Source organism: Ovis aries, chromosome 12 (genome assembly GCF_016772045.2).
Source record: "Ovis aries strain OAR_USU_Benz2616 breed Rambouillet chromosome 12, ARS-UI_Ramb_v3.0, whole genome shotgun sequence".
NCBI classification, from domain to species: domain Eukaryota; kingdom Metazoa; phylum Chordata; class Mammalia; order Artiodactyla; family Bovidae; genus Ovis; species Ovis aries.
The window spans coordinates 23,451,441-23,471,347 of record NC_056065.1 but is presented as its reverse complement, the minus strand read 5'-3'; the positions used below and the strand labels follow the sequence as shown (position 1 = coordinate 23,471,347).

The following is a 19,907-nucleotide window of genomic DNA, read 5'->3' as shown; positions in this document are numbered from 1 at the left end:
TGACAATATTGTGTTCATTTCAGATATAAATGATTGAGTTATGTATATACTTTTTCAGGTTATTTTCCACTACAACTTATATAAGATATTGAATATAGTTCCCTGTTTTATGGGCTTCCCAAGTAGCCATAAAGAGTCCACCTGTCAATCCCTGGGTAAGGAAGATCCCCTAGAGGAGGAAATGGCAAAGCAATTCAGTATTGTCATCTGGATAAGCCCATAGACAGAGAAGCCTGACAGGCTACAGTCCAGGGGGTCACAGAGTCAGACATGACTGAGCAGGCATGCACTGCGTGTGTCCCTGTTTTATGTAGCAAATCCTTGTTGCTTATCTATTTTATGCATTGCTCATATCTGTTCATCTCATGCTCTTAATTTTTCCCTCTCTCCCTCACTTTCCCCTTGGGAAACAATAAGTTTGTTTTCTATTTCTGTGATTCTGTTTCTGTTTTGTATATAGATTCATTTGTATTATTTTTTAGATTTCATATATTTGTGATAGCATATAGTATTTGTCTTCCTCTGTCTGCGGTTCACGGGGTCACAAAGAGCCGGACACGACTGAGCGACTGAACTGGACTGTCTGACATACTTAGTATGATTTTCTCTAGGTCCATCTGTATTTTTTATAAGTTTAATTTGTTATGAAAGATTAAATTTCCATTGAATTGTAAATATTAACATTTAAAGTAAAATTATATCATAATTTATATGTTATACCTTAATATTATAAATACATATAAATTATATTAAAATAAAATAAAATTATGCTTTTAAAAGCATGCAATGGAATTCAAATGCCAGGGTAGTTTGACAGCTATTTTTAAAAACTATTTTTAATAATACTTGATTAAGTCCTGGGTGTTCATTGGAAGGACTGATGTTGAAGCTGAAACTCCAATACTATGGCCACCTGATGCAAAGAGCTGACTCATTTGAAAAGACCCTGATGCTGGGAAAGATTGAGGACAGGAGGAGAAGGGGATGACAGAGGATGAGATGGTTGGATGGCATCACTGACTCGATGGACATGAGTTTGGGTGGACTCAGGGAGTTGGTGATGGACAGGGAAGCCTGGCGTGCTGCAGTTCATGGGGTCGCAGAGTCGGACACGACTGAGCAACTGAACTGAACTGAACTGAAGGACTTCTTTTCTGGCCCACGTTTTAAAAATTATTTTCGATTTTTTTCTCAGTCTAGGACTCCCTCAGTGGTCCAGTGGTTAAGACGCCATGCTTCTGCTGTAGGAGGCATGGGTTCCAACTGCGGTTGAAGAAGTTTCACACGCCACCTGGGGCAGCCAAAGGGAAACAAAAATGTTTTCCTAGTTTTATTGAAACATAATGGACATACAGCACTGCATACGTTCAGGGTATGAAGCATAACGACTTGACTTACATGCATTGTGAAATGATCACAAGTTTAGTTAGCAGTCCTCATCTCATGTTTTTTTAAGTTCCTTTTTCTTATGATGAGAACTCTTAGGATTTACTGTCTTCACAGATGGAATGAAAGAAGTTGATTTATAATAATTCCACTCATCCTTTGAATCCTTCTGTGATCTTTGGCATTTAGTAATCATTCATTAAAAGTGTTTTTAATAATTTATCAGCAACAATTTGACTAGACGTGCCTTCATTTTAGTGTAAGACAAAGACTGAATCACCATCTTGTGGAATGACTTTACTCCCGTCATTAGAAACATTCTCCTTTAGCAATACCAGTATTCTTTTATTGTCTGGGCCCCCTACGGGTTTTTCCCTCCCAGGGCAGTGCTCTCGACTAAGAAAAGGGATGGGCAAGCCTTTCATCCGTACCAAGGAGAGGTGGAGAAGAGAATTTGCCCCCTGCAGGTAATATCACAGCTGGAGGGAGAACCTATAATATTCAAGGATTTGGAAACTGACTCCCTTAAAGGGATCCTAGCCCTCAGGTATCACGGGAGGTGTTTGCACTTCCCTGTGAGTGCCTCCTCCAGTCTGAAGGCCCCTGGGGTGATGGATGTGAGGGAATCCGAGGTGGACCATAAGATGCTCCCTGAGGCCCACAGACCTTGTCTGATGGCTAGACTCACCCCACCTACTGCCAAATCTCCATGCAGTTCTGAAGTTTCTTGGACCTTTGCCTTCTCTCTAAACCCTCTTCTTGGAGCCACTGTTCAGCCTCTGACTAACCCCTGGCTCCAACCCCATGGTCCTCTCATGGTCCTCTCTCTCACTGCCTTCAGCCTCTCCCCTAAAACTCTCCTCCACCAGTCTACTAATCCATACAGATGCTCCCGGGGCTGAACGCTCCCTTCAACCCCTTCAGGACAGCCCTCCTGTGTAAGGGCACACACTTCCACCCACTCAGGTGAGCCTAGTGTGGGCTCTCTGAGAAGCAGAGAGGACCCAGCGGGGCAGGGGAAGACTAATTATCCAGTGCCCCTGAAAGTTACCCCCCCCCACTAATCCTCCCTCCCTCCCCTCCCTGCTAAAGACTCTACCCTTCTGTCATTCCACCTCCTGCAATTCTCTCCGAATTTTATGAAAAGTTCACTTTCTTCATGTGTCCAAATGAGATGTTCTATAATCACCACCTCACAGAAAAGAACCGCATCTCCCTGAGTGAGCATAACAGAACTACATTAGTTAGTAATCTAATTTAGTTCAGGATTGAAGGAAATCAACTCTGAATATTCATCGCAAGGACTGGTGCTGAAGCTGAACCCCCAATACTTCGGTCACTTGATGCAAAGAGCCAACTCATTAGAAAAGACCCTGATGCTGGGAAAGATGGAAGGCAGGAGGAAAAGGGGACAACAGAGGGTGAGATGGTTGGATGGCATCCTCGACTCAATGGACATGAGCTTGAGCAAACTCTGGGAGGTAGTGAAAGACAGGGAAGCCGGGCACGCTGCAGTCCATGGGGTCACAAAGAGTCGGACATGACTGAGCAACTGAACAACAAAGTTAGTGATCTACTAATTTATAAAGCGAAATAACTCACTAAAAATACTTGAGAAGACATAAAAGCTTGAATGGACTTTTACAAAGAAAATCTAGGCAGTTTTACTGGAAAGTTTCACCAATGATCGAAGAATAAAAACTATCAAATGCAAATAGAAAAAGAAATTTAATTCTCACTTAAAATAGGACAAAGAGATAAGATGTCTAGGACTCAATCTAACAAGAGATGTACAATTCTATTATAGAGAAAATTATGAAATTTTGTTAAAGAAATAAAATAAGACACAAATAAGGGAGAAAAGATAACACATTCATGGATAGGGAGGCCACTGATACTAAAGATGTGAGACCTATCATTTATTTAAGGGCCTTTTATGAATCAGGCACTCTTGAAATAGATAAATAAATTCATTTCAATTTTCCCTAAATGGATCCTCAAATTCAATGCAATTCCAATAAAAAATCCCAAAAGGATTTTACACGGAATTTGACAAGCTGATTCTAAAATCTGCAGGAAGAAAGTCCCTGGCAGTCCAGAGGTTGGGACTCTGCACTTCCACTACAGTGTGAATGGGTTCGATCCCTGGTTGCAGAACCAAGATCCTGCCTTCCACACAGTGAGACTAAAAAAATAAAAACAATAACAATGTCCCATTGATTAAAAAATAAAAGTGTGAAGTCCAAGGATAGTCAAGACACTTGGAAGATAAAATAATGAGGAGACTCACCTTACTCGATATCAAGATATAAAGTTAAAGAAATTAAGACAGTGATGGATAGGATCAGGAATGGATACAGAATCCAGTGCAAAGGAGAGAGAGCTCAGAAAATAACTGACACTTTCTAAAGAAGCAAGTGGTTCAGTGATAAAGAAGCAGGAGATGCAGGTTCAATCCCTGGCTCAGGAAGATCCCCTGGACATGGAAATGGCAACCCACTCCAGTATTCTTGCCTGGGAAATCCCATGGACAAAGGAGCCTGGCAGGCTGCAGTCCATGGGGTTGCAAGAGCTGGACATTACTTTACGACCAGACAACGACAACAAAGATCTTCAGATGCCACAATGCAGGTGGCACTATAGATCACTGGGAAACAAATGGATTGTTCAATAAAATACTGGAACACTTGATAACTGTATAAGAAAATCAAATTGAATTTCTACCTCAAATCACCATCAAAAATCAACTTTAAAAAACTAAATAAATAAACTTTAGATGCAGAAACGTAAGTGAAAAAGGCAAAACTTCAATAGTTTTAGAAAAAGAATAGTAGGAGAATTTTTTATAACTTTGGAATAGAGTATATTTCTTAAGACACAAAAAGGGCAAATTCCCCCCCCCAAAAGATTAATTACTTTGAATATCATAAAATTTAAAATGTCTATTTTTCAGAAGATACCATAAAAAAGATTTAAAAAATAAATCACAAGGCAGGATTTTGCATCTCTTATAATTGACCGAATAGATCCAACCTAAAGAACTCCCCATCAATAGGGAAAACTTGGGCATGAAACATAAAAAATAATTTCATAGACAAAAAGAACACAAGGAACCAATAACTATAAAGAAAAAATAATTAGCTTCCAGATTTCAATGGAATGCCTAGAAATGCAAATTAAAACTGCAAAGAGATACCACCTAATTCATTTTAAAGATACTTGCAGAATTAAAAATATAAGAAAAGCCAGATGAGGAGGACTGGTAACAAACCTAATTGATGAGGACATGAGGCAATGAACCCTTACTCTGGTGAGGTATAAATTGGTACAATTTTGGGAACCAATTAGCCATTTCCTTATCAAAATTAACATGCAGATACCCAATGACTCAGTAATTCTACTCCTAAGCTCATGCTCTAAAGAATTAAAGATATGTAGAAAAATGTTCTTAGGACATTTTTCCTATTAGAAAAAAACCTGCAAAATGACATGAGTTAATGGAGAAGAGCATAAAGAGCGCTGTAGCAAAGTCATACAGTGGAAACTACCCCACAGTGAAAAAACTCAACTACAGCTTCCAGCCACAAGCCACAGATGAATCTTACAGCGTTGAAAAGAACAAGCAGCTACAGAAGAATACTGCGTAATGACATTTCATAAACTTGAAGCAAAACTTAACCATATATTATCTAGGAGCGCATCCATACATAAAAAGGAGAGTAGCAGGAACCAGGAGAAAAAGAAATTCAGGACCCTGGTTTCTCTGAGGGGCAGGACATCATGAAGGTACTTGAAATAAATCCATTCATGTTATATTTCCTAAGTTGGGTATGGCACTACAGGTGTTTGTTTCAGTACTGTGTTTTACAACTTATAAATACTTAATGTGGGGCTTCCCTGATAGCTCAGTTGGTAAAGAATCCGCCTGCAATGCCGGAAGGAGACCCTGGTTCCATTTCTGGGTTGGGAAGATCCACTGGGGAAGGGATAGGCTACCCATTCCAGTATTCTTGGGCTTCCCTTGTGGCTCAGCTGGTAAAGAATCAGCCTGCAATGCTGGAGACCTGAGTTCAATCCCTGGGTTGGGAAGATCCCCTGGAGAAGGGAAAGGCTACCCACTCCAATATTCAGGCCTGGAGAATTCCATGCACTGTGTAGTCCATGGGGTCCCAAAGAGTCAGACATGACTGAGCGACTTTCATTTCCATACTTTATGTAGATTCCTCACATATCAAATATTTAATTATATGATATTGTCAGTAGTCACTATATCTCATAATGGAATGAAACCCAGCTGGAGAAATTTCTTCTTCAAAGGAAACTATTACTTCAGTTATAAAGAAAAAAAAAAAAAAACTTCTGTTGGACTGTCCAGGTTTTAAGTCATTTCTTTCTCACACCTGAAAATACGTTTGGACTTTTTAGACATCAATCGTTCATAAATCCTTATGATAATTAAGAAGCCCTACTGCTCTACAGTCGCTCTCAAAAAATAAACACCACATAGGGTGAATAGGGAAAGCTGGTTAAAGAAACTAACAATGAAAGTCAATCAAATTCATGACACTGCATCCCCGTCCCTACGGCTCTGTTAAGGAATCTCCTTTACTTTTTCTGAGCTTGGTCTCCTCATTTGTAAAGTGTACTGATATCTGCCTCGTAAACTTACTGAGATAATTAACTGAAATACTGTAGTCAATGAATGATTGCTTCAGGCTTTCAAAACTGTAGAACCTGGAGTGATGGGTTTCAGTTCAGACACTGCTAATAAAAGCACACCATGAGGGTACAGGGAGCATTCCGAGACTCTCCAATTTCCACATGCTGAGAATTCTCGGGTCGTTACAAAGGGAGCGCCCATGGCAAGTGTCTAAGCCTCTAGGACGCCCCGACTAGCACAGGACAAGACCTTGAAAAGCCATGCAACTGGACGGCCCTGCAAGGGTCCCATAGGCTGAAAGGAAGCCCAGGCTTGAGACGCATGTCTGGCCAGAGGTCAGATCTCATACCTCCTGATGCAGTCTCAATCTCAGACCTCAGGGGCCACAGAGTCAGCAGGAAAAGCCTCAGCATCTGTATCATTCAACCCAGAGATACAGGCAGGAACGTTTCCACTAATGAACACCCTTGTCTGCCTAGCAATTCTGAACAGAAGTCCATCCTACTTGAACAAAAGGAGACAAACCCTAAAGACTGGCCCTCTGTATCCTCTCTATATTTTTATTACTTATTCTGGTTTTGATCCTTTGATATCTTGGGACTTGGTGACGCTGAAGGAACTCCCCCTTCCAGGGCTAACCAACTGAGAGAGATAGTGAAACACTGGGCTTTCATATGCAAACCAGCCAATCCAAAGTCCTCATCCAACCACCTCCCCCATTGCGTTTCACACTCTGGCCACCTTCGCAGGCTCTAATCACCAGGGTCAGATACCAGACAACCAAGGACAACCCCTGTGCCCCAGGGCCAATTTTCCCAGAGCCTGCAGAAACCAAAATAAAGAGTCTTGCAGTTTCCTCTGCCCTCTCTGCCTCCTGGCAGACCCCGGTATTTCCCCATGTGGTCCTGCATGGCATGAGCCTCTGGTTTCTAGGCATGTGTGAATATATGTGTGAAAAAAAAAACTTCTTTCTTCATGACAGTTTTTTCTGTGTCTGCATGTCTTGCCATATCTGATGAAAGCAAATCTAAATATCCTTAATGCAGTATTCTATTTCACCCACTCACACTTGACCACTGGCTTGATCCCAAAGTAGACTAGACTTCTCTTAAATATTTCCTTTACCAGTCTCATCATCTACTGTACAAAGTGTAGCAAGGTGGAGCACAGGGGAGAGCCTAAATGGAAATGAGTCTTGGCACAGGTCCCCGGAGCCCCAGAGCAGAGCACCTGCAGTCATGGAGCTTGTTTGAAGAATGCAGTTTGGTCGGCAAAACCAGCTGGTCCATGCCTGGAGCCCTGAGGATCAGGCAATCGTCCTCATAGGTGATGGAGACCAGAACAAGGCGAGGTTCCTGCCGGCCAGTCACCATGTGTCCATCTTCCTTTATCACCAGCCAAAACCTGCCAAGAAACAAACAAGGGCACACTCAGAAAAGCCTTTGCCACCCACTCCAAAGCTCCCCTCTAGCTTTCTATTTCATCAAAACCCTCCCTCTCTGGGACTTCCCTGGTGGTCCAGAGGCTGAGACTTCAAGCTCCTAATGCAAAACACCTGGGTTCGATCCCTAGTCAGGGAACTAGATCCCACATGCTGCAACTAAGAGTTTGCATGCAGTAACTAAAGATCCCAGTGCCGCAACTAAGACTCGGAGCAACCAGACAAACATTTAAAAAAAAGAAAAAAAAACTCCCTCTGCCCCGACTCAGGACCCAGCAATTTCTAGACAATATCCAAGTCTAGCCAAATTCTTTTGGTCCAAGAGATGGTGCTACCCCACACCCCAAAAGGGTTTGTTTGGTACAAAGAACCCTGGGAAAGAGCATCTGGCCAATGTATGAAAATCCCCAGTCCCTCAAATCCTGGTGAGGCTGGCATAGGGATCTCCTCTACTGCTAGAGCTCATACATTGCTCACTTTGGGACTTTGTTTTGGTCAGAGATTTCGCTGGTTAAAGCAAAAGGTCTTCCAGGTCTTTCTGCTGTGGAACAAGAGAGGACTGACTAAATGGTTACTGGTGCAGGTGGACTGAAACTCTAGACAAAGGTCTTGAATGTGTGTGATTCCAGTGGATGCAAACCAGCCTCTGCTGGGCTTAACTTGCTGGGACATGTGGACCTTGATCAGGAAACCCGTAAATAGCCTTTCTTCTTCATGCACACGTGAAAACTTACACAACGTTATAAACCAATGCCGCGTCTGTATGTGTGTACTCAATCACTCAGTTGTGTCCAATTCTTTGAGACCCCCATGCACCATTTTTAAAAAGAAAGAAAATGTGGTATATCTATATGGCAGAATATTATTTAGCCATAAAAAGAAGGAAATTCTGCAATTTTTAGACAACATGGGTGAAACTTGAGGGTATTAACAGTAAGTGAAGTAAGTAAGACAGAGAAAGATAAATACTGTATAATCTCACTTGTAAGTAAAATCTAATAAGCTGGAAATTGCTGGAAACAGAAAGTAGGGCACTTCCCTGGTGGTCCAGTGGCTAAGACTCCATGTTCCCCAGGTGAGGGGCCCAGGTTTGCTCACTGGTGGGGGAACCAGATCCCACATGCAGCAGCTAAGACCTGGTGCAGCCAAATAAGTAAACATTTTACAAAGAAAGTAACAGAGAGCAGACTGGTGGTTGCCCTGGGGTGAGGGTGGGGGAAATATGTGACTGCCTTCAGGCGGTCAAAGTGTACAAACTTTGAGCTCTAAGGGGAAAAAAATGTCTGTAATGTACATTATGACATCTCTAGTTAATAATACTGTATTTACACTTGAAAATTGTTAAGAGAGAAAATCTCAAATGCTCTCACGATAACGACCGTGACAAAATGGAAATTACGTGCAGTGAAGGGATGTGTTCATTAGCCTTATTATGGGAATCATTTCACAATACATGTGTGTATCTAATGATCACGTTGTACACCTGAAACTTACTCAATGTTATATTTCAGTTATCTCAGTAAAGCTGGAGAAAAAAAAATGACTTACGCAATTCACGTGTTAGATAAGAACTCATCTTCTAGACAGTCCCCACCCCCCACCCCACCCCCCGTTCTGGGCTCAGCTTTCACACTCTGTGTATCACATCCAGGGAGAGAGTGGGGTGCAGAGTGAGCTGAAGAATGGAATGTTAGGCTGGTTATGCTCTTATCTATAGTAATGCATATACTGACATTTTGGGTTATACCACACATATGATTTGATTCCTAAGTGTGCCGCCCCTAGGGAAAATGAGTTTCAGCGTCACTGTTTTAGACAGAACAAGAGCAGTGGGTGAGGAACTCTGCAGACTCGGATGAGTGAACCACCACTGAAAGCTGAAGCCTCCCACACGTGAGCAGGAAAGAAAGACAGCCCCGGCTGGAATGAGGGAGACATTTCAAAATATGCCTGGAGCCAGATGGAATGGTGAGATAACCTGATAAGCCAGGTCTCTGGCAGGGAGTCTCCTCTCTGGAACCTCCCCTTCAGACAGCCCATTCCTGTCCAAGTGCTGGATAACTTGCCTCCAAGCCAGCAGACATGGGCTGGGTCCTGAGCCCAGCTCCCTGGCATGCATGCTGGTGCACGGGTACCATGGTGGCCGTGGCAGTGGTGATAGAGCAAAGGCATTTTGGGAACTGCTGTGGCTACTCTCCTGGGAGCTGAGGATGCTGGGCAGTACTAGGTCCCCGACCCTCTGAGGGGGCCTCCTTTTTTTTTTCCCAGGCATCTTTGGCTTTCAGAGTTCCCTAGCCCTTCACCTGCGGGGTAAGAGTGGGTTCTGCGACCCAGCACTTTCCTGCCTACCTTGTCATAGGCCTGTGATGCTGGGAAAGATTGAGGGCAGGAGGAGAAGGGGGCGACAGAGGCTGTAATGATTGGATGGCATCACTGACTCGATGGACATGAGTTTGAGCTAACTCCAGGGGATGGTGAAAGACAGGGAAGCCTGGCGTGCTACAGTCCGTGGGGTTGCAAAGAGTCGGGGACCATTTAGCAGCTGAACAACAACAATTCCCTCAGGGCTGGGCCCTGTTCCTTATTTCCAGCTTCATCCTTGGGCACAGAGTCCTGGGTGGCCCTGCTCTAATGAACCCCACCAAAGCCTGCACCTGAACTTCCAACATGGCCCGTCCTGCTCTGAAACGAGCCTCCCTCTGAGAGCCCCACAAGACCAGGCTTATCCAGACAGGAGTCACACACCCCTACGGATCGTTATTTCTAAAAGTCAGTCCTGGGCCAAGTCTTTTCACCTCCCATCTTTCTCCCCACTTGAAACCCTGCACTCTGGTTCTCAAGCCTCGCCCCCAGCTTATTGTATAATGAGCTGGGTGTTAATCCCTGGGAGGAGGCAGAAGTGGTGGCTGGAAGTTCTGTGCTAACCTGCAATGGCGAGGGCAAGAGGCAGCTTGCAAGCAGCCTGACCTTGGGGCGGGACGATCACAACGGAGGATGCAAAGAGCCATCGGCAACACACACCAGCCACCCCCATTACCCTGTAACCGGAATGATGTTATTTTTCACCTCCTGCACACAAATAATGCCCAGGAGTGAATAATGACCTCTGCTCTGCCAGATGAGAAAGAAAGGATCTGCCTGCAGTGTGGATTTGATCATGACCTACTTCTCCTCACCTGCAACCCTGAAAGCCAGCACCTCCGTTTTACACAGAAAACACTAGTGTGTGGCATGAAGAGCATTGCAGAGCCCAGAACTAAGTCTCCAAAGGAACAGCGATGCCCTGAACGACCCACAGCAGTGTTCAGGGAGAAGAGCGCAAGACAGATGGAAAGTGTCATTTCTAAATGGACAGACTGGCCTCGGAAGTGGGAAGGACTGAGCCAGCAAAGGGAGGAAAAATCAGAAAAATCCCCGTAGACCCCGCCCGCGCCAGACCCGAGCCAATCCAGATAGGGATGGAGGTTTAAAAGTCCCTCGCGCGCGTACAGTTTAACCAATCAGCTATGCTGTTACAAAAACAAAGAACCGTCTGTATAAAAGTATATGTGATTCAGAGCTCGGGGCTTTTGTCGGATTCCACTGTGCTGGATAAGACCTGGGCCCTAACTCGAGCTAGCAATAAACCCCTTTATGCTTTTGCATTGCTGTGGACGTCTTATTCTCTCAGTTCTGGGGACTCGGACTCTGGGCATAACAAGAGCAATTAGAGAGGAAGCGCTCAGCATCAGAGAACAGTTCCAAAGACACGGGTTCGAAATGGAAGTTAATCAAAGCGGCCTATTCCTGCCTTTTAGACTCTGTGGAGTTTCACGATGGAAATCTCAAGTTGGGAGAATAACAGCGTTGTAGCAGAGTTCGTTCCAGTTTGTTTTCCAGTTTCAGTTATTGCTTAGTAAATAAAATATAGATTAGACAGGGACTTGGAGATCATCAAATTCAACCTCTTTAGCCAATGAAAAACAGGCTCGGAAGAGGTTAAGTGACTTCTCTGGAGGTCTCCTGAGACTTGCTGCGATCCCTGCCCTTGTAAATTACATACTGGCTTCACAGCAAGGGCATGAGTGTTGCCCTCAGAGATATCAGTTCAAATCCCTTCAGCATATAGTGGTCTTGTTGCTGTAGGAGACAGATGGGCTCCAGGTTAGATAGTTACAACTGGCCTCCTGTTTACGTTTCACAGGGGCCCAAAGAAGTGGGCTTCAGGCTGGATACTTAGAACTGTTAGCATTTTCTGAGACAAGAGATAGGTGGGCTCCTTCTCACTAAGAGGGCTGCCTACACCCTTTCTCTCCACATTGCTAATAATAAACTTTGTATCGGCATTTACAATTTCTGCCTCTGTGATAAATGCGTTTTTCACTGGGGTCAAAGATCCAGGGGAAAAATAGCTTCTAGCCTCTAGCCCTTGCTGGCCTGGTGCCTAAGATTCCTGATTCTCATCCAGGCTACCCAGGTTCAATTCCTCGGCAGGGAATTAAGATCTCACTTCACTGCCGCCTCACCGAGATCACTGTGATCTCGGGTCAGATACTCATCCTTTCTGATACCATTTCCTTATTTGCAAAGTGGACACAATATCTAGCCCACAAGATTGCTATGAGGCTTAAATTATATTATCTGTTGAAAGGCCTTTGTTCAGTGTCTGCTGAGTATGAACCATCAAATAAAAGTATTCCATCGCTTTTCCCTGCCTCACCCCAGTCTCCACACCACACTATCCCATCTCAAGCATATATTGTTCAAAACAAGGGAACGCTCATACAGTTCCATCTATTTTCGGACGTCCACAGAGGCAGCAAAGCAAAGGAAAAATATTCTCTTTCCATGGAAGCCAGAGTCACAGCAAAGTAGTGGCAACATGCAGTGGGAAACAATAGTTCTTCCTGATGAAAAGCGGACACACAGGCAAGCACTGACTCTCTGTGAAACAGCATCAGTGCTTCACGTGAAGAAGGGAGCACAGCTGCCTTTTCTCTGGATGTGCAGCATGAGAATGCATGTCTTCACTCTGGCTCAAGTCTTCCCAGCAATCAGGAGGCTTTTCTAATCCTTCACACTTGAATCAGCTCAGATTCTTCTTAATGGTCCCAGAGAAACCCTCTAATCATAGCATCAGAATCACCTAGGGAGACTTTAACACCTGAGAAATGGAGTATTTCCTGCCATATCAGCAAATAAGGATGTCAACGGGCGTGCTTAGTCACTTCAGTCGTGTCCAACTCTTTGTGACCCTATGGACTGTAGCGCACCAAGCTCCTCTGTCCATGGGATTCTCCAGCCAAGAATATTAGAGTGGGTTGTCTGCCCTTTCCTAGAGGATCTTCCCAACCCAGGAATGGAACCCATATTTCTTACATCCCCTGTATTGGCAGGCGGGTTCTTTATCAGTCAGCAGCAATTTCAGCCCTCCATTGTGAGCTGGTGAGCCCTGAGGGAACTTAGGAAGAATACCTGCCATGCAGCTACTCCCTTTGTGAGCCCTGAGGAACTCAGGGTGTGAAAATAGGATGCTGGCTCCAGATAGGTGTGGTGCATATCAGAGGAATGATTTCAGTGAGCTCAGACTCTTGCATCTTCCCATAATAGAAAAGCGCTAAATTCCTTAACTTGGGATATCTAGGTTTTTTTTTAAGTTACAAAAAACTTTTGACAATCAGACTGATTACCTGCCCTTTGTTGCAAAACTCCTCTATAACCTGGCTCCTCTCTTCTGCCTCTTCAGACCAGTTCTCTCAAGGTCACTTGAGATGTTATCTCCCGGGTTTGAAGTCCTAAAAATTCCCGCCAAACAGAACTCAACTTAGAACTCAACACAGTTCTCAACTTGTAGGTTGTGACTATTTTTCAAGTCGACACACCCCACACAAGCTTGTTTCACTCCTATTCCATAGGCCTGGGATGGAAAACTCAGGATATAACAGTCTTAAAAACTTTCCAGGGACTTCCCTGGTGGTACAGTGGATAGGAATCCACCTGCCAATGCAGGGGCCAAGTGTTCATTCCATCTTCGTCCAGGAAGATTCCACAGGGTTCAGAGCCACTGAAGTCCATGTGCCACAACTGCTGAGCCTGCACTCCCAGAGCCTGTGCTCCTCAAGAGAAGACACTGCAAGGAGAACCCTACCTACAGCAAGGAAGAGCAGCCCCGCTCACCATCACTAGAGAAAGCGCGTGCAGGAATGAAGACCCAGCACAACCAAAAATAAGTAACTCTCCAGGATTAGAAATCTGGGGTGAAAGGGATGGAAAATTCCCTGTGAGCTTCACACAACACTTTTCTAAAACAACCTGAAGTTTTTCCATGCCGTGGGAGCCCATATTTCTTTAAGGGGAGAGCAATTTTCAGCGAAGAGAATACACGTGTCCCGGGAATGAACTCAGGACAGCAGACACCCTCCGCTAGAAGGCTCCCGCAACAACCAACCTGCAAACCTCCCTCCTCTAGACATAGGACCACAGCTAATCTATCCCAGCCAGACAGCAAAGCATCTTCATCCTAAGGAAGCAAAAAAGGAGGTTCCATTCTTCCTTGATGACTCTTTATAGGGTCTGGAATCGTTCCCTGTCTCAACTACCAATTGGCACATGCCAGGCATCTGGCCGTCTACCTCTACAAGGATTAAACCATGTGTTGCTGCAGCTGCTGACTTTCAACACCTCCTGAAAGGAGTTCAGGGTGGAGAGAGAAAATGAAGCACTCTGTGCTCTGGGAAAAACTGAGAAGACAGGTCCTCAGATGGTTAGACGTTTTCAGGAGCCAATTTTGAGAGCCCAATTTTTGTATCTCCTCATATTTGGAAAAGCACTAAAATCCTTGAAGGTGATGACTGTTCCTAATGACTAGCAAAGCCTCACGAGACTGGTAGAAATCTTCTGGAAAAATATGTGCTTGATTGCATGTATTCCCCCTTCCCCAAATCACATGCATACTGACCTTTCCCCCCTGCCTCTTTGGAACAGTTTCTCAGAGCTATCTGAGGTTCTGGCTCCTGGGCGGCAGTCCTCATTTTGCCCCAAGTAAAACTTAACATTCACATTGTGCATTTTTTTTAAGTTGACACCTGCCAAGATGGCCTTCCCCTTATGCAGCTGCGCCATTCTGTGTCCACGAGTATGTCTGTGGGCTCACTTCTGGCGGGAGAAAAACAACAGGGCACCTTTTCTGAGGGAGAAGGATGAAATTCTGATGTGTCAGGTCCTATGTAGGTAAGGACTTTACCTAAAGTTCTTCACTGAGGATCACTTTGCCTCTGGGGGAGGGGACACACCATTCCTTTAGTGGCAGGTATTACACGCATGATCTCCCTGCCATATCCCCTCCCCAACAGAAGACTGCCCTCTGCTCATTACGTATTACAGCGGGTCAGGGCCCCAACCTCCAGCATGTCTCAGGAACCTTCCCCGGGTATTAGAAATGGTGAGGGACCAGCCCCAGCAAGGCCAAAGCCAGTGTGCTTGAACAAGACTTGGTTTCAGCATTGCTCCCATCTACCCACTAGTGCCAAGAACATTTTACTTTTCTACTATTGCGTTCATACGAAGAATCAGAAAATTTAGAACAGCAGCCTTGGAGATAAGCAATCAGACCCCATGTTTTTATACGGCCTCTCCTCCAGGGAGGGACAGAGATTTTGCAAGCAAGCAGGACCCTGTGGGGCTTTCCCAGGACAGTCCCTCCCCTATCTCTGCTTTAGGTTCTCTCTGAAGTACCTTCTTGTTGTTCAGCGGCTAAGTCCAGACTCTTTGCAAACCCACGGACTACAGCACACCTAAATAACAGTATTTGATACATATTTCCCAGGCTGTTTTATAGATATGAAAACCCTCACCAAATGGAAGATGTTAACTACTAGATGACCATGAGTACACAGCTCCAAGCCTCCTGGAGCCTAAGGAATAATAACACTAACTCCTGTGACACCCCCATGTTACTTCACAGTAAGCCAGTCAAGAAAATTGTGCAGGATCTTATTTCTGACCCTGCAATACCCCCTCACTTGGCTTTAAAAATGCTTTGTCAAGGGACTTCCCTGGTGGTTCAGTGGCTGGGATTCTACGATCCCAGTGCAGGGCCGGGGTTTGATCTCTGGTCAGGGAGCTGGATCCCATGTGCTGCAACTAGTAGTTCACAGGTCACAACCAGAGATCCCACTGCAGACCAACAAATGAATAAAGATTTAAAAAAAGTTTGTCAAAACCTTTCCAGGAGAGGTCTGGGGGAGGCATGCGACACCAGTCTCCTTGCATGGCCCTGCAATAAAGATTTCTCCACTCCAAACTCCAGCCTTGTGAGTTGTTTGACTTCACTGAGCCCTCCAGGCGCAAAAACTTGCAGCTAACAGCTTGCCTCCACTACCTTTCCAAATCTGAACCAGACACCAACTTGACCCTTCTATCTACAAGATCAGAGACAGCCCAGGAAACTCAAGCGGCAAACCTCTACTCTCCTTTCCTGGGACAAAGCCCCAGCTCCCCCCACCCACCCCCTCCCCGGCAGGTCCCACGCTGTCCCCGCGCCCGGCGCTACCTGTCCCGCAGGTGGCCGCTGCGCAGCCCCAGGGCCGTGCACTCGGCCGCGTCCACCGACACCCCCTTGCAGGACTTGACCGGGTAGATCCACAGCTCGCTCACCGTGCCCACCTGCTGCAGCCGCCGGCGCCGACCAGGCCGCGAGCGGCGCCAGGCGACGGCCCCCAGAGCCACCGCGGCCAATCCCAGGGCGGCCACCCCGAGCCAGCGGGGCCCGGGCGGCGCGGGGAGGCCCAGGCGGGCCAGAGCCGAGGAGCCGGCGGCGCCCATGACCCAGCGATCGCGGGCGGGGGCCTGAGCGCACACGGGGCAGCGTCTGGAGTGAGGAGGGCGCCTGGCGCTCACGGCTCCGGGCGAGAGGGCGGAGCCAGGGTCGGTCCGGTGACGCGCCCTGGCACCCTTTCCGCGCGCCGAGGCGGCGGGACTGGCTGTGCGCAAGCAGGGGACGCCTAACAGGCGCCGAGGATCCGGCGGTAACCGAGGGGCATGAGACAGAGAGCGGGCCGGGATGTTCAGACGCCCCTGGGGGAGGCACGGATCGGGAAACCGAAGCCGCAGGCCTGGCTGGCCGTCCTCTCTCTGAGCGGTCACTTTCGCTTTATTGCTCCCTCTTCCTGGTGGCCTGCGACGCAACCCCTCACCCGCCCACACTCCACCCGCTCTCCACTGCCTCTTGGCTTCCTGCACGGCCCACTTAACTGCGTGACTGGAGCCCAGCGAACAGGGAAAGCGGACGTCAAAGGGACCACTTTAAACGTTTAGCAGCTCCTACTGGCAAATGGCTCTGAGAACTGCAGAACTTTGGGCCGGTAACCCGCTCCCTGGAAACGTCTATGCTGTGGATAAACTCGACCGTGGCTTCTTGCTGCATAAGGCTAAGCCCCGAGGATGACCCCAGCCTCTCCTTCGAATGCCTACCTGAGAAAACTCACTGTTGCCAGGAGGTTTCAGTGTTTTGTTCCTGCCAACATCTGAGGACTGGCCCCTCGATCCTCACCTCCCTTCTTTGTTACTGACCTTTGCTCTTGGCCTCCTTAATCAATAGAAACCAGTAAGAAGCAGAGGGGAGGCAAGAAATTTAGGCAAGGCTATGTTGGAACTTGAGCTGCAGCACCAGGAAGCAAAAACAAGTAACAGATTTCCTCCCTTGCTCCCTGAGAGGGTGAGGGTGGGGGGTGGGGGCTGCTGATTCCTATGTGGGGTGAGGGCAGGGGTGGATCCAGGGGTAGGGCTGGAGGGGTAGCTTAAGTGGGTTGCCCACCCCTTGGTGGTCCTAGGTGCAGGGTCCATAAAGCAGGGTGCAAAAGCAGACCCCTTCTTTTACTGGGTTTGGGGTCTTTTGTATCTTCTTGTTCATAATTTTCCCCCACTGCACATGCACACAGCTATTTTTAGTCCCTTGTAGTTTTTTTGTATTTTGTTGCTGCAGGAGACTTTTGTCCAGGTGCAAGCATTGCAGCAAACGGTCCCAGGTCCCAACCTGTCTCACTTTTAGAGCCCTTACTCAAAAGGCTTCACCATTGCGAATCCTCCCTCTGTCCCTTCCAGATGTGTATGAATCTCCTACAACTCAGAAGTGTCTTTCTCAAGGGCCTGAGAACCATTCCTTTGAACTGTAATCAGTACCTCTGGCTCAACTCCATCTCATTGCCCCCATCCTTGTCAGTTTCACTTGAGACCCGCCACCCCCCTTTGCTCTCATTCACCCTTTAAAACCCAATCAACTCTGCATTCATGGGAATGGAGTTCCGTTCTTTCCCCCTCAGTTAAGTTCAGTTCAGTCACTCAATTGCGTCCGACTTTTTGCAACCCCATAGACTGCAGCACCCCAGGCCTCCCTGTCCATCACCAACTCTTGGAGTTTACTCAAACTCATGTCCATTGAGTCGGTGATGCCATCCAACCATCTCATTCTCTGTTCCCCTTCTCCTCCCATCTTCAATCTTTCCCAGCATCAGGGTCTTTTTAAATCAGGCAGTTCTTCGCATGAGGTGGCCAAAGCACTGGAGTTTCAGCTTCAGCATCAGTCCTTCCAATGAATATTCAGGACTGATCTTTAGGATGAACTGGTTGGATCTCCTTGCTGTCCAAGGGATTCTCAAGAGTCTTCTCCAGCACCACAGTTCAAAAGCATCAATTCTTCAGCGCTCAGCTTTCTTTATAGTCCAACTCTCACATGCATACATGACTACTGGAAAAATCATAGCTTTGACTAGATGGACCTTTGTTGGCAAAGTAATGTCTCTGCTTTTTAATATGCTATCTAGGTTGGTCATAACTTTTCTTCCAAAGAGCAAATGTCTTTTAATTTCATGGCTGCAATCACTATCTGCAGTGATTTTGGAGCCCAAAAAATCTGTCACTGTTTCCACTGTTTCCCCATCTATTTGCCATGAAGTGATGGGACCAGATGCCATGATCTTAGTTTTCTGAATGTTGAGCTTTAAGCCAGCTTTTTCACTCTCCTCTTTCACTTTCATCAAGAGGCTCTAGTTCTTTGCTTTCTGCCATAAGGGTGGTATCATCTGAATATCTGAGGTTCTTCATTCCAGCTTGTGCTTCATCCAGCCCAGTGTTTCTCATGATGTACTCTGCATATAATTTAAATAAACAGGGTAACAATATACAGCCTTGACATACTCCTTTCCCGATTTAGAACCAGTCTGTTGTTCCATGTCCAGTTCTAACTGTTGCTTCCTGACCTGCATACAGATTTCTCAAGAGGCAGGTCAGGTGGTCTGTATTCCCATCTCTTTCAGAATTTTCCAGTTTGTTGTGATCCATACAGTCAAAGGCTTTGGCATAGTCAGTAAAGCAGAAGTAGATGTTTCCCTACTAGTTCCATAAAATTCCTTTTTACTGCTTTAACTGAAGTCCAGGTTTGTTACTCCTTACCCGCTCTATTCACACAAGCTCTTGGGTAAACAGTGGATTTTCTTAGAGAAGTTAAGGTTTGAGGTCATTTGTTTATTTTTCAAAGATTGTCCTTTAACCTGCTGCCAGGTTCTGAAGAGTTACCAGCAGGCCACCTCCCACCATCAGGATTGGTCATTCACAGGAGAAAAGGGCTGCCCTCCAGGCTGGGAGGAGATCAGAGGAGGGCAGGGTGCAGAGGAGCCAAGCTCGCTTCCAGGATTCCTCCTGCAAAATCTCCCTGTAAACAGACCCTGTTGGAAACTCCAGGCCAGTGCACTCTGTCTCTTCAAACAGCACATATTCTCATCATGCTCAGAAACCAGGACTTAGATTTCTTTTTCTAGTGTGGTGTTGTGAATGAGGTGTGTGTTTAAACTTGCACCTGGTCCCCTTCACTTCTCCAGATACCAGACCCCACGAGTTTACCATCAGCACGAGGTCCTTATGAACCTATCCCCCACACTGCCCTTGAGCTCCAGGACATGAGAAACTGTCTTGCTGAGCATCTGTTCCTTTCCACACACAGTTATTGCTCATTCCCCCTAGATTGGCCCTGGGAATTTAATGTTTAAAAGAAGCTGCCCCACTGTCCAAGAGCTTACAGAGCCCCTGGAAGACAGACTGGGAGGATATTGTCAGAGGGCAGGCAAGGTCAGGGTGCAATGCAAGTGAGCAGAAGCAAGGAAATCTCAGGGCAAGTCATGTCTTCAGAGGAAGGTGCTTTTCAGCTGAGACTTGGACAAAAAGGAGGGCTTTGGAGAGTGACCCGAGAGGGAATTGTGGGCCAAAGGATCAGCCCCTGCAACGTGGAGAAACTGAAGGAACAAGAGCATATGGCATGTTTGAACAGCCACTAGAAATCCTACCTGTGTCTGCAGCCAGGGAGCTGAGGTAGGACAGGTGGGCGGGGCTAGACCACAATGCACCAGTCTCATCTTAACGTGGAGACGCCTCAGGACTCAGAACAGCAGT

General features: G+C 46.2%; 1 protein-coding gene across 1 annotated transcript in view; it reads right to left on the bottom strand.

Moving 5' to 3' along the window:
- MTARC2 (mitochondrial amidoxime reducing component 2) overlaps positions 1–16,337 on the bottom strand; it is a 37,000-nt gene extending 20,663 nt beyond the window's left edge. The window contains exons 1-2 of the mRNA XM_012187922.5: positions 16,018–16,337; positions 7,277–7,450 (exon numbers count right to left, since the gene is read on the bottom strand). Of these exons, the coding sequence (XP_012043312.4) occupies positions 7,277–7,450; positions 16,018–16,289 (446 nt within the window). The 5' untranslated portion in view covers positions 16,290–16,337. The remainder of the gene's footprint in view (positions 1–7,276; positions 7,451–16,017) is intronic.
- Between the last annotated feature and the right edge of the window lie 3,570 nt (positions 16,338–19,907).